The 15843-nt window shown below is 39.1% G+C and overlaps 1 protein-coding gene across 2 annotated transcripts in view; it reads right to left on the reverse strand.

The window, feature by feature from the left end:
• Positions 1-15843, reverse strand: part of LOC140188596 (uncharacterized) — a 124923-nt gene that overhangs the window by 79096 nt on the left and 29984 nt on the right. For both annotated transcript variants that reach the window (XM_072245026.1, XM_072245025.1), the window contains 2 exons: positions 10307-10460; positions 3602-3717 (listed from right to left, as the gene is read on the reverse strand). In XM_072245026.1, coding sequence (XP_072101127.1) covers positions 3602-3717; positions 10307-10460 — 270 coding nt within the window. The remainder of the gene's footprint in view (positions 1-3601; positions 3718-10306; positions 10461-15843) is intronic.

Raw genomic sequence — 15843 nt, forward strand, 5'->3', positions numbered from 1 at the left:
TTTCAGCATGAGCCTCAAAGCACTGGAAACTTGTTTCTGTAAAATCCTCTAAATCTATTGGCCAGATGGGTAGGCCAGATATCAGAGCTCTCTCATGGCAAGAAATTAATGGAGGAATGGAATCAAGGATGCTTTCAAGGCCTCTTTAGGGAGGGAGGGAATGTTGACTCAGACCATGAGAGGCCTGCGTCGGGCATTTTCTTGCCTTACAAGGCGCAGTTTGGAAGTCTGTGTGGGGCACCACTCCTCGTACAGACACTAGAGCAATGTGTGATTAAGTGCCTTGCTCAAGGACACAAACATGCTGTCACAGCTGAGGTTTGAACTAGCGACCTTCAGATCACCAGACGAACGCCTTAACCACTTGGCCACGTGCCTCTTTAACAGAAGTGTAATATTCTTATCAACTCATAATCCCTAGCCCAAGAGCACTCGGTGGCCACTATGCAATTGTGATGGCCTTGATAACTCTAATCTATGTGTTGAAAGAATACAAAAGCCCAACAGAAACATGAAAGGAACTCACCACCTTCCACCCATTCAACATATTAAATGACTCCTGCTCCACCTACAACAAAGTCTGCAGATCCCATACTGGTCTCTTTAGACACCTTAGAACCCACCTACCTTGAGTGGAAGCAAGCCATCACAATCCTAAGAAAGGGACGAGATCGCATGTGGTTTAGATAATGGAGATAAAAGGAAATTGTTCTCATAAGTGGTCAGTGAAAGTACCAGGGAAACAAGATTTTGGACAGAGGATATGAAGAATATATTCAGCAAGTAGTTATGGATTTTGTTGCTTGTAATGTTGATTAAGTCAGAACCAATTTTGAGCATTCAACTTGCATGCAATATTTCTGAATATTTCCAATTTCCTCAGGAAGAGCTTAATTCTACATTTCTCTAAGAGATCAATTCCAAAAGAACCACAATTTTTCAACCCTTTTCATTAGCCAAACACTCTGGATGTCTGGGACAGGAACCTATTAAGAATCAGGCAACTTAATGAAAAACAGTTAACATTTTTTTAAAAATTCTATTATCTAGAAGAACAGCCCTAAGTTAGAATTTGTCTTTTATGCTACCTCATTGGACAGGAGATAAGTCAATCATTTTATACCTTTACGCACCTTATATCAGCCAGCTCTGATCATTTTGAACGTTTCCACTACAGTCATGTCAAACTGGCAAATAAAACCACAAACGTTCTACCAATTTGACTAGCATTACTTGTGCAGGAAATATGTCTTTATTTCTTCTGAGACCACATCACAGTGACATCACAGAGCACCTCTGCTCGCCAGGATGACACAACACAGAAGTTTTCAAGTTTTCTTTTGTAAGGGTTCACCTTTCAATTCTGAAGGACAATGTCGCTATACAAAAAAAAGGTGCTATAATCATCTGAAAATAAATCATGATTGTATGACATTAGAAAAGTCAAGGCAGAAATCTCATCTTATGGATTCCCTTGGAATGTATGATATTGCATTCTGACAGAATTTTTACTTATATTACAGGTTTGATTTGGAGAAATATTTTAAGTGTGGAATTTATGAATTTCTAAAATTATTTCTCAATTTTTCAGCATCATGACATTTATTACCCAATGTACTTGTCAGTTTTATATGATAGGGCAATGTAATAGGCCATTTCCAAAGTGTCAATCCTGTTTGTGTGAAATTAGAGTCATGTGTCAGGCCAAAAACATAAGTTCAGAGTACCTTCATTGTTAATAGATGTTGTATACAAATACTTTTATTCCAGGGTTTATTTTAATTTCAATTAAATTCAAAAACAATTTTAAGTTCAATTGTGATAGCTATATTCACAGTATTTGTACTAACGAAGCATGCCTCAGTATGATCATAAGAATGCGTTATGATACATGCTTAAACACCAATACTATGTGCATTGAGGGTTTCATTCCTCAATAATTGGGGTCTCCTAGGTTGATGCCGCTAAAAAAACAAACAAACACTTCACGTGAGTCTGTCACAGTCACCTATTTTACTTCTTACTCCTGGCTCGGCCTCCCCTACATCGATGAGACCCGGCACAGGACAAGGGACCGTTTTGTTGAGCACTTATGCTTTGTCCCCTCCACTGCCGTGATGAGGGCAAACTCAGGTTGGAGGAACAACACCTCATGTTCCATGTGGGTAGTTTCCAATCTGATGGCATGAATATTGATTTCTCTCACTTCTGGTAATTTCTCCCTCCTTCTCTCTTTTTCCATTTCTCATTCTGGTTACCTTCCCACCCCTTCTCTTCTCACTTGTCCATTACCCCCCTCTGGTTCCCCACCTCTTCCCTGTTCTTCCTTGCTCACTGTCCTCGTACCAGATTTCTTCTTCTTCAGCCCTTTTCTTCTGCCACCTTTTTACGTCATCATCCCACCCACCTTCCCCCTCACTTGATTTCAGCTATCATCTACCAGCTTGTAATCCTTCTCTTTCCCTTTCTCCAACCTTGTTATCCTGGTTTCTTCACCCCTCCCCTTTCTTCCAGTCCTAATGAAAGGTGTCAGCCCAAAACATCAACAGCATTTTGAATGTGTAACCCACCAAAATTATACTTCTAAAGTTTCTTTTTAATAAAAAATAAGCAATAGGAAAAGATACAAAACAAATTATAGTTTTTATAAACACAATGCAGATGCTAGAAATCCAGAGCAACACATGCAAAATGGTTTCCTCGTTTATGAAAAATTTTATCTTTAGTTAAAGGGTGGGTTTTCTTCTTCATCACTGATAGAGGAAGAAAATATTTTGTTTGATCCTAAAAGAATGCATCTAGTTATCATTTAAATAAAATCAGATGTGTTCTATAAGCAGCCAGTACCTTTTCTCACTGCCAAACTATGTGAACAAAAATCACCCGAATAGTCATTAATACATGATATTCCACATACTCTATTGCTGTCCTCTTCTATCTGTAAAATTTAATTCCCTTTCTCACCTGTAACCTTTCTTAACCTTCCAGTACTTCTCAAATTAAAAAGTACACTTTTCTTACTTATTTAGCGTACTTACTTTAACTATGTTAAGGGTCTCAGCCAGAAACACTGACTGTCCATTCTTTTCCATAGATGCTGCCTGACCTGCTGAGTTCCTCCAGCATTTTGTGTGTGTTGCTTTGGATTTCCAGCATCTGCAGATGTTCTTGTGTTTATTTTATTTACTGGCCTGTTACTCCCTCAACTTACTCTCTTTCACACAGTCTCAGAACTGAAATTCCTCATATCCATCAGGACTTCTTCCTTTAAATCATTAAAATTATTACCTGTCATTACTTTCTGATTTACTCTATCTTTGACACGCCTCAGTGCAGATCTGAGATCAGGAATTTGTTTCTTAACAATAAAAAGCTTTATCCAAATGTAGAATACTGACATTCTTGAATGCATTTACAACAATTTTCGACTTTTTCTGGCAAACTTGATCTTGAAGATGGTGTACCATTCAAATAGGCTAAAGAATATAATTCTATAAATATAATTTTCTAGATCACAGCTCAGAGTCTTGGATACATAAAATTTAAAATAATCATTTGTACTGAAAAAAAATGTTTGCCCACAATGGGTCAAGTAACTTACTGTTTCTAAGAGAGATTTCCGTTCAATTTTCAACGATTGTACACGATGGCGTAATGTCTTAATTTCTTGATCCAGTCGACTGTTCTCTTCTTTTGCTTTGTCTAGTTCCATGAAATCTGTGAAAAAAACAAGGAGACTTGATTTTCTTTCAGACTGCGTCGTCCCTTCCTCAGACTCATTCACTTCCTCTGCAGATGGTCTTTTCCTTTCCTCAGGCACTTCCTTCACAACTATATCCACAGGTGGTTCCTTTCTGGTGTTAGGTACTTGCTTTTCTTCTGTGGAGGCTTCTTTGTTTTTCCCAAATATTTGCTTCTTTCTTGCAGCTAATTGCTTCTCGCTTACAGATGCTCGTCTATTTTTCCCTTTCGCTTTCTGCTCTTCTGCAGTGAATATTTTCGAATCCACACCATACTTATCCGAATCCACATCATCTTCAGACAACTTTTTACCTTTTATTGAAAACAGTGACTCAATTATAGCAGTTTTCTTCCTATTTCCAGACATTTTCTCATGTACAGCAACCAGGTCCTTTGGTGCCATAAAACAAATCCCCTTCTGTTATGTCTAAGGCATCCAGCATTTAGCTTGGAGTTCCATATTGCTCCAAAATTTATATTTCAGTTCATCAGAGAGGAAAGGATAACATTTTGGGCCAATCACTGGGACATTATTAGCTTTATATTTATCATTGGCCATGTAGCTATGAGAAGTCAACAGCCTAACAGCTACAGATTAAGAAAAACTTTTAGTGTATAAATTAACACGGCCATCATGCAGCAGTGATGTCATGCTTTATGATGTAAATGTGTTCTTTCTCCTTTTCCTGAAGACTGGTGACATTTCAGGTTGTGTCTTTTAAGTATTGGATAGCTGAGTTCAGCGAGGAGTAGCAATGTTTTGGCACATATGGATTATGGCCTCTTCTCAAAAGAAGAGTTAACATATGAACTACCGGCTCTCTACTACCACATAAAATAATACTGAAAGCACTGTTACCAGCCTGACTTGGGTATGGGCACAGAACTCCAGGTACTCAACACACTTGTATGAACAAATATGAGGTAGGTCTCACATTTTAGGACTATTTCTAACCCAAAGTATGCTTTTTCTTACCTTCTCTCCTTAAAATAATGTGATTTGTTGGATAATGTTTTTCCATACACCTTGGAGCTTCCGCATGTACAAACTTAATCAAATCTTAGTTGAGGAAGTGGGAGCTATCCTTAATCTTGTTCAGGGCCAGTGACCATAGCTGCACATTTTCCAGTAAAAGGTCTTGAGAAGCCTGGCCAATTTTTCCCTCTCATTTTCTGACTGAAATAATCTGACACTAACTAGAAGTCAGCTAGTGCTCTATGGAGATCATACTTTAATATAAGTGAAAACACATTTACAGCATCATTTTTGATCTCATTGCCATTTGCATTTTTACAGTGGAGTTCATTGAACACAAAGAGCTACATCCCATCAATTCTTCCTGAGTCAGAATAAGACCAGAAAATACAACAGCATTTTTAAAATTAGCTTGGCACACTGAAAACAAATTAATAAAAGAATTCTATTTACATAATAGACAAAGGTTGAGGTTGATGGTTCTAAAATACTTTAATAACATGGATAATTGGAGTGCCTTGAATTTCTTTACAATGTTTTATGATGTAATAAATCTGTAGAATTCCACAAAATTCTTAACACCACACCACTGGTATTGGATAGCTACATCCATGATATCCACAACCAGTAGCTTGTGTATCAAAGTTTTACTGAAATCCACTGTTTTATGTACACTTCCCAACTACAGACACTCAGCTACTATGGAACTAAATATCTTTCTTTCAAGACTATCATTTAAAGCATAAAATTCCACTGAATATTTTTGCAGCATGATAATTATTGATGCTAGTTTGTAATGCCATTCCCATAGCGAAGGCAGACAAGCAGAAGAAGTTCAGTTTAAAATAAAATTTTGTTTTGCATACAGCAACTGTGGAGTGACATAGGAGGTTACCACTCTAAAGCATTAAAAATCAGATATCGATGTGACATTTTCTACCTGTAGCTTCCTGAATAATAAGTTAGCAAGATAGCAAAGCCTGGAGCATTGTGTATAGCAGAAGTTACAGGACCATACAAATTAACAGGTAAGGTTGTCAAACTGAGGGTGTGGATTGCCTCTAGGAAATGGGATATTGTGGCTATTATAGAAACATGGCAATACAATGTTTCAGGATACGAAAACCTTAGGCATGACTGAGGAATAGTTAAGAGTAGAGGTGGTGTTGCCCCTTTGATAAGGAAGGATATTACAGCAGTTCCTAGAGAAGATGTTTTTGAGGGACTGTCTAAAAAGGCCATTTAGGTAAAACTTAGAAATAAGAAGGGAATTGTCACCTTGGTTGTGTTACATTAAAGATTGTGGGAACACAAGGAGCAGATTTGTTGAGAAATCGCACATAGCTGTGAGAATAATAATTTCCTCACAAAATATATTAGAGGAACTTACACAAGGAGGAAGCAAAACTGGGCTTCCTCTCAGGGAATGAGGTGAGCCAAGCAACAAGTGGCAGTTAGGGGGCATTTCAGTGACTGTAATTTTAATAGTTTAAAAATAGCTAAGGAAAAAGATACAACAGGTCGAAGGTTAAAGTCTTGAACTAGAGCAGGGCCAACTTTGAGGGCATTAGGCATGGTTTAGCTGGGATCAACTGGGTGACTTTATTTAAAGGCAAATGAACAGTTGGAAAGTGGAAGGTTTTTAAAAGTCATATCAAGATCCATAATGTTCCTTTTAGGGTGAAGGGTAGACATACCACATTCAGGAAACCTTGAATGGCAAAAGATTTTGAGGACCTAGTAAGGAAGAAGAAGGATCACATTCAGGCAGCTGGGTATGAAAGAATTCCTTGATGAATACAAAAGATTTAAAATCAGACTTAAGAAGGAAATTAGAAGGGGGAAAAGACAGTAGGAAATGGATTTGGGTTAAAGATAATCCAAGAACTTCTTCAGTTATATTCTCAGCAAAAGTGTGACTAGGGAGAGACTAAGTCCTCTTAATGACCATCAAGGCCACCTATGAGTGGAGATGGCTGAGATTTTTAATGTCTATTTCTCCTCAGTGTTTACTAAAGAGAATATCATGGATGCCAAATAAATTAAGGTAATGAGTAGTGAGGTTTCGGATCATATGCATATGATGAAGAGTGAGGCCTTGAAGCGCAATAAGATGGGCCAATCCCCAGGACCTGACCAAGTGCACCCCTGGAACTCAATGAAGCCCAGGGAAGAATCGTGGAGGCCTTTGTGGAGACTTGCTTCATCGTTAGCCACGAGTAAACTTCCAAAAGACCGAAGGATAGTTAATGTTGTTCCATTGGTCAAGAAGGGTAGTAAGGATAACAAATTATAGCCCACAAAGTCAGGAAAGCTACTGGCAGGAATTCTGAGGGACAAGATCCACCATCACATTTGCTCATCAAGGTCCGTTCAGCATGGTTTTGTGCATGGGAGGGCATGTCTGATGAATCTTTTGGATTTTTTCGAAGAAACAATTAAGGTGATAGATGAAGGTAGGGCAGTGGATATTATCTATATGGACTTGAGTAAAGTCATTGACAAGGTCACACATGGCAAGCTGATATGGAATGTTAGATTGCATGGGATTCAAAATTGGCAGGATGGTAGGAAGTAGAGGGTAATGGGAGAAGGTTGATTCTCCCACTGGAGGACCATGACATGTGGGATTCCCCAGGGGTCAGTGCAAAGAGCTCTTTTACTTATATAAATTATTTGGATGCAAGTCTACATGCATGATTAGTAAGTTTGCTGATGATACCATATTAGGAGGTCTTATTGATGGTGAAGCAGGTTACAATGAATTGCAAAGACATTTTGATCAGTCTGGCAGCTGAGCTGAGGAATGGCAAATAGATTTTAACTTAGGTAAGTGTGGGGTGATGCATTTTGGACAGTTAAACCAGGGTAAGACTCCTATAGTGAATGACAGGGCATTGATGAGTGTTATGGAAAAGAGAGCTGAGAGTACAAGTACACAATTCACAGGGTAGTGAAGAAGGTGTTAGCATGCTGGTCTTCAGCAGTAGAGTATCAAGTTTAGAAGCAGGGGCATTATGTTGTGGTCATTTATATCATTGATGAGGCACTTGTATCTCCTCCCTGCTGGTAGTTATGAGAAGACAGCATGTCCTGGGTGGTGAGGGTCCCTAATGATGGATGCCACCTTCTTGAGGCAACACCTTCTGAAAATGTCCTCGATGGTGAGGAGGCTAGTGTCCATGACAAAGTTGGCTACAACTCTCTGCAGTTTTTTCTTCTTGATCATATGCATTGGAGCCTCCATTCCAGGCAGAATACTCCCCTCTGGACATTTGCAGAAATTTACCAGAGCCTTTGGCGACATAACAAATCTTCTCCAATTTTTAATGACATATAGCTACTGGCATGCTTTTTTGTGATTGCATCAATATGTTGGGCCCAGGATAGACCCCCTGAAATGTTGATGCCCTTTTCACTACTGACCCCTCAACGAGGACTGTTGTGTGCTTTCCTGATTTCCCCTTCCTGAAGTCCATAATCAATCTCCTGGACGTTGAGTGCAAGGTTGTTGTAGTGACACCACTCATCTTGTATGCTCCTCATCACCCAGTATACAAAAGAATGTCAAAAGTAACATGGTTAATTACCTCCTATTTATCAGCAAAATTATGAAAAGTGTTGTCAGCGGAGTTACCAAGCTGCACATAGTACTGATAACCTGCTGGGTTTTCATCAAGACTGTTCACTAAAGAAATAAGTTCCAAAATGAGGTCAGATTGACTACTCTTGAAATAAAGGCATTACTTGTGGGAGTGTGTGATCAAAGGGCCTGCTAAAACAGTAGTCAATGGACAGCAAGGGGCAAAGATTCCAATGGCTGGTGTCATGTCACACACACAAAAAGGGAGTTGTTGCCACTGGAAGTATTTTATCTCAGCCCTAGGATGCCAAGGCAATGTCCTAGGGTCCAATCATCTTCAGTAGTTGATCGTCTTTCATCCTAAGGTCAGAAGGAGTGTTTGCTTATAATTGCCCATAGTTGAATTCTATCTGCAGTTCCTCAGACAATGAAGAAGACTGAAACTGTATGTAACAAGTCCCTTATAAATTTTAGGCAAATAAGTACCAGGCCATGACCATTTCTAATTAAAAGAAGTTTAATTATCTATCCTTGACTTTCAATGGCATCACCATTGCCAAATTCTCATCAATTTCATGGGCATCTCCATGAACTAAATACTCAATTGAACCAGCCGCATAAACAGTGGATCCAAGAACTGGTCCGATACAGGGGATTGTGTGATGAGTGGCTTTTCTCCTGATAGTCTATAAGCTTTTCACTATCTTAAGGCACAAATCAGCAGTGTAATGGAATACTTCATAAATGAAGCTAGATATGACATACAAAGGATTTCAGAGCCAAGTTGATCAGCAGAATGTCACTCCACTTCTACCCCATAGCTATGTGTCAAGCATTCACACTTTTAGCGGTAATGAGATGTTTGCCTGACAGAATCCGTTATTTTGATATACTAACTCATTCAACATGAGAATGCAGTCTGAATTCTTTAAAAACAAATCAGCCTCAGTTACCTGAACTGTGGGTAATTTCCAAACAGCTTACTACTGAATTAAAGGAAGCACGTTCTGACGGGAATCTTTGGTTTTCAAACAGAGTCCCCAGATGTATATTTCGGCACTGCTTGACTGTTTTTTGTTTGTTTGTTTAGCACACACTAGTTGTACTTCACTACACTCCATTATTGTTCTGTATATGAGTCGGAAGCTGGAGTCCCTGTCTTGCTGGGACAAATCATCACTCAGAGCTCATGACAGTTTGGATCAAGTGCAGGATCCGAGACCCAGCTGAATTCATTGGGAGCTCTAGGCCTACTGATTAGTGGTGGGGGAGGGGGACAAGGAATGTTATATCTTTCCAGATCACTTTACCTGATAAATAATTAAACCCGTAAACACTTAAGTGATTTAATTAATGTTTTTATTTTTAAGATCAATTTTCAACAAATTTAATAGCTTTTAAATGTCTCAAAACCAAAGCCATTTAAGAACCATTAAAATGCTTCACAAATTTGAATCAATGTTTTGCCCACTGTTTTAATTTTGGTTAAACCAGTCTCAGATATTCAAGAGTGGGATCTCAGCAGTCCCATGTTAGAGGCAGATTTACTATCCAGATACGGCAGGTTGGCTTGACAGCAAATGAGATCCTTCACATCTGGACCATATAAATAAGGTTGTGTGAGGACTGTGAGTGCAGACTTTGAACAGTGAGCCAGTCCAAGTATGCCCAAAGTTGCCAAACAGAGAAAACTGTACCCATTGGTGTGATTACTGTGGAAACACTGTAACATGACATTTCATTAGAAAAGCTTTGTATAGCAGCAATTTTTAGTTTATCTGATAATTTGTTTGACAATTTTCCCATGCGCTGTGGATGTTGATGGAGCAGAAAGATTTGAAGACATAACACAAGAGATTCTGCCTGATCAATCGTTCTGTTTTGATGAATGGTATCGGCCTGAAACATCGACTCTTTATTCCCCTTCAAAGATACTGCCTAACTTGCTGAGTTCCTCCAGCATTTTGTGTGTGATTTGAGGTCAGTTTGTTTTAACCCACACTCACCAGTGCTGCAGTGTACTTTCTTCTCCATGTCCAATTCATCCGTTAGTCGACGTATCTCCTCGTGTGCCATCTGTAACCGGCGTGTTGCTTCATCCAGGTCCTGTTCTGCTTGTTCCCGTAGTTTCCTCTCTTTATTTAAGTCAACTTCGTGGGTCTATAGTGTTAATCAATGCAAACAATCAAAAATGAACAGCTGAGATGCTCAAGAGCCACACAGACATATGGGAAGAGTGATCAACATAGACTGAAAAACAAGTAGAGGAAACTTGTAAAACCACAGGAGTACCAAATTTCAGTAGCCGTCTGGCAAAACTACTGACGCTACGTTTTCAGGTTGATCTTCCTCATTTAGAACCTACTCTGTTATTATTATTTCTGAATAATTTATTGATTAGAACCTTTGTGCTAAAATAAGGAGCATCTGTGTTGGGCAAATAGAATGCAATGACATTTTGGGCTAGGATTCAGATTCCAAATAAGGTACAGTAGCCGATTTCAGGTAAAGAACCGTTCCAACTCAGGTCCTATTTCTGATTACAATCCAATGGTCCTCGCTGGAGAATGCAAGAACATGAATGTTGACTAGAAGTAGCTTGGGAATCAGCTGGGATATCAAATTCCTGGTGAGATATGGAGGGCCATTGTGCAGACTTGCATGATTATTTGGATAAGTGGCTGAGATGACTGTGCCCAGAAAATGTTAGTATCAGGAAGACACCACAAGGTGAAAGTAGAGGATGAAGGTGGAATGTAGAGAAGATGCCATGAACATTCTATGCCATGCATTGACAGAATTTATATTCACATAATGAGTTTTTAATTTCAATTATTCTGTTACAAGGCGATATGCAATTTATTAACATGCATGAAACATTATAATTTCAATTCAAGAAATTGTGGTAGTCATAGTCATACTTTATTGATCCCAGGGGGAAATTGGTTTTCATTACAGTTGCACCATAAATAATAAATAGTAATAGAACCATAAATAGTTAAATAGTAATATGTAAATTATGCCAGTAAATTATGAAATAAGTCCAGGACCAGCCTATCGGCACAGGGTGTCTGACCCTCCAAGGGAGGAGTTGTAAAGTTTGATGGCCACAGGCACGAATGACTTCCTATGACACTCTGTGCTGCATCTTGGAGGAATGAGTCTCTGGCTGAATGTACTCCTGTGCCCACCCAGTACATTATGTAGTGGATGGGAGACATTGACCAAGATGGCATGCAACTTAGACAGCATCTTCTTTTCCGACACCGCCGTGAGAGAGTCCAGTTCCATCCCCACAATATCACTGGCCTTTCGAAAAAGTTTGTTGATTCTGTTGGTGTCTGCCACCCTCAGCCTGCTGCCCCAGCACACAACAGCAAACATGATAGTACTGGCCACCACAGACTCGTAGAACATCCTCAGCATTGTCCAGCAGATGTTAAAGGACCTCAGTCTCCTCAGGAAATAGAGGTGGCTCTGACCCTTCTTGTAGACAGCCTCAGTGTTCTTTGACCAGTCCAGTTTATTGTCAACACAATGCATTACCCGTTGTCAGTCCCTCTTCCTTTCTGGCAGCTTCTCTATGAGCTCAATATAACAGATAATTGTAAATCTAACATTTGTAGAAAGAGTACATGGATTTTAATTCTAAAGTTCCATTTACTGCATTAATTATTGATTTTACAAGAACTATCACATTAGAATCAAGCTATTTGCACAGATTCAGTTGATCAGTATAGATAGGCATTAGACTAACATTCTGGTCTGTTAGGGAATAAAGATAAGAAAAGGAATTATCAGGAAGAGGATAATTCCATACATGCATATTCTGGTTATTGCAGAAGACATGCTAGGATCTGATAAATGTTGCAATAACATCTGGCGTTCTAGCATATTCCAAATCTCAGACACAGCAAGGCAGTAGAAATCTACAGAATCCCATAAAACAACATTACTGCATCAAAGTACATTTGTAATTTAATAAAATGGCCGGAAACAATAATGTACCTTTGAGTTGAGGATAGGGTTTGTGTCCTAGGAAAATGAAATCAAAGAAACGACTGCAGCATCCAATTGTTTCTTAAAATTTAGCTAATATCTTTGCTGGCCACTCATCCAGTTGCAGCTGATTTATCTGATGTATACTTTCAGAAGTCCATTGACAAGGTGCCGCACATGAGGCTGCTACACAAGATAAGAGCCCATGGTTTTACAAGAAAGATTCTAGCATTGAGAGAAGACTGATTGGCAGGAAGCAAAGAGTGGAAATAATGGGAGCCTTTTTTGTTTGCTTGCCGGTGATTAGTGGTGGTCTGCAGGAGTCAGTGTTGGGGGTGCTTCCTTTCACATTATATGTCAATGATATAGATGATGGAATTGATGGCTTTGTAGCCAAGTGTGCAGACGATACAAAGCTATGTGGGCGGGGAGGGGGTGCAGGTAGTGCTGAGAAAACAGGGAATCTGTAGAAGGACACAGACAGATTCAAAGAATGGGGAAAGAAGTGGCAGTGTTGGGAAGTGGATGGTCATGCACTTTGGTAGAAGGACTATTTTCTAAAGGAGGAGAAAATTCAGAAAACAGAGGTGCACAGGGAATTGAGAGTCATCGTGCAGGATTCCCTAAAGGTTAACTTGCAAGTTGAGTTGGTAATAAGGAAGGCAAATGTAATGTTAGCATTCATTTTGAGAGTAGAACATAAAGGCAAGGAAATAATGCTGAGACTGTATAAGGCATTGGTCAGACCACACTTGGGAGTATTCTGTGCAGTTTTGGGCCCCTTATCTAAGAAAAGTTGTGCTGGTGTTGGAGAGGGTCCAGAGGAGGTTCACGAGAATGATTAGGGAATGAGTGGGTTAATGTACGAGGAGCATGAGGGGGGATCTCACCGAAACCTACTGAATATTGAAAGACCTAGATAGAGTGAATGTGGAGAGGATGCTTCCAACAGTGAGGGATCCTAGAACTAGAGGGCTAGCCCTAGAACAGAAGAATGTCCTTTTAGAACAGAGCTAGGAAGAACTTCTTTAGCCAGAGGGTAGTGAATCTGCGGAATTCCAAAGACAGTTGTGGAAACCAAGTCATTGAGTATATGTAAAGCAAATGTTGATAGGTTTTTGATTAGTCAGGGTGTCAAAGGTTACAGGGAGAAGGCAGGAGAATGAGGTTGAGAGGGATAATAAATCAAGCAACACAAAATGGCGGAGTAGACCGAATGGCCTATTTCTGTACCTACATCTTAGGCCTTATAGCTTCTTTGCTTTAAAACTGATCAATGATGTCCTCTACTTCCTTGCTTCAAAACCAATTTAATATGAAAATAGATCAAAATTACCAAAATGAGTTGGGCTATGGCAGAAAAATGGATGCAACAAACTTTTAATTGATTGAGGCCTACAAGTAGCTACCAAATTACAAAGATTCTGTTGAATTTGGAAGTCTTTCTGTTTGAGTTCTGATTCAAGTTCTGTTGTCCAGAGCTATGACAAAAAGTGGGTGCTTCATAGAACATAAGAGCAGGAACAGGTCTTTTTATCTCCATATCTGTGCTGACCATAATGCTAATATACACTAATTCCACCTGCCCGCACAAGTTCCATGTCCAATTATTCTCTGCCTGTCAAAATGCCTCTTAAGCATTGTTATGATACCTGCTTCTACCCCTTCCTCTGACACTGCGTTTCAGGCACTTTCTATTGTGGAAAAAAAACTTGCCTCGCTAATCTCCTTTAAACTTTCTCCCTCTCACCTTAGACCTACGGCCTCTAATATTTGACATGTTCATGCTGAGGAAAAGACTTTGACTACCTACCTTATCTATGCCTCTCGTAATTGTATATATGTCTATCAGGTTATCTGGGTATCTAAAGCCCTCCTTCCTACAGCAGCTCTTGGCTACATATTCATCTCTACTATCTTCTTATTCCTAGCCTCTTGATTAGACTCGGTATTTGTGGAAAGACGGGCATGGAATGAAAGAAATTCAAAATGCAAAAATCTATAGATGATATAAACTTGAAATGCAGGTAGAAAATACTGTAAATACTCAGCAGGTCAGGCAGCAATTGTGGAAAGAGAAACAAAGTTTCAAGCTGATGACTTTTCATCAGGTGAAATAATCATTAGGGTTATCTCTCTAGCTTATTTTGTGCATTATATTCAACGTTTTGATTATACAAGCACGGACTGAAGAAACCTCCAGGGTTAATGAGTTAACATGAGACACTGTTGCATGTGAGTGTGGAGTAGATTTTGAAGAATAGTGAGGAAAAAGGGGAGGGGGCAACTCGATTAACTTCCTGATACATAACGTATAGGCATAAGTGACCAAAAAGCTGAATGTGATGTTGCCTGACTTGTCACGTTTCCAGCAATTTCTGATTTTATTTCAGAGTTCTAGCATCTGCAGTTGCTTTGATTTTCACTCACCTCATGATTGCAACGGTTGAAGAAGGCAGCTCACCACCACCTTTTCAAAGGTGTTTATAGAAGGGGAATTAAATCCTGTCTCAGCCTGTGAGCCTACATCACTCATATAAGTGACATAAAAACCAAAATCCTATCACTTGGCATCTGTCACAACACAGGACATAGTGCATTGGAACGTCACACTGACAGCTCCAGTGTATTTCTTTTACTTTTCTTGCCAGTATTCAAATACCAATTTACTACATTCTATATCAAACTATTTAAGGTGTACCTCGATATTGCAACTTTGAAACAGCAGGGAATACAGCCTTTTGCCTCCCACTATCCTGAATCCTAAATAATCAGACTTTACCTGTTGTCTGCCTTTTCTCTGCATCTTATAATTCTTTTTATCTTCATTTCTCATCCTAGTGTAAGATGTTCAGCCAGAAAAATTAATTCTGTTTCTCTCTTGATAGATGATATTCAACTTACTGTGTACATTGAACGTTCTGTGTTCTTACCTCAGTGTTTTACATGTGCTTACTTATGGAGGCTATGTTGATGGGTGCTTGTATGTGGAAAGAACCACTTCATTCTTTATTACAAAAGGTGGCAACAGTAACGACATACTTTAAACCAATGAGCAATTGTTTTCACTCTATCAGATATTGTTGGTACAAAATGAATAGAACTATTTTCTAGTTGTAGCACTTAAAATTAATCTACTTTAATGTGCTGAGCAGCAAGGTAAAGTACGACACAACAGCAAGTCTTTTTACTTTCAGACATTGAAATTTATAAAGGCAGAAGGTATTATTTCTAGGAAGAGAATATTTTAGATGCAGGGTATGTGTGTTTTGCTGCCTTGCTCTGAATAGACATAGTCAGTATCATAAAAGGTGCATTCTGGCTATGGGCTGAGAGTAGGTCAGACCTACAGCTATGTCTTTGGAGACAGTGTGTGTCTGCTGACGGATCCCAAACAGCTTCTTCCATAGACTCGACGGTTGAGATAAAGGATCCTTGTGAAACAATAAGGTAAAAATTTATGATTAAAAGTGAAAAATCAAAGGAGATAGAAATAGCTGCCAATGATAATGAAATAATAGACAAGACATTAAAGATAGAACTA

Source organism: Mobula birostris, chromosome 27, assembly GCF_030028105.1.
Source record: "Mobula birostris isolate sMobBir1 chromosome 27, sMobBir1.hap1, whole genome shotgun sequence".
Taxonomy (NCBI): Eukaryota; Metazoa; Chordata; class Chondrichthyes; order Myliobatiformes; family Myliobatidae; genus Mobula; species Mobula birostris.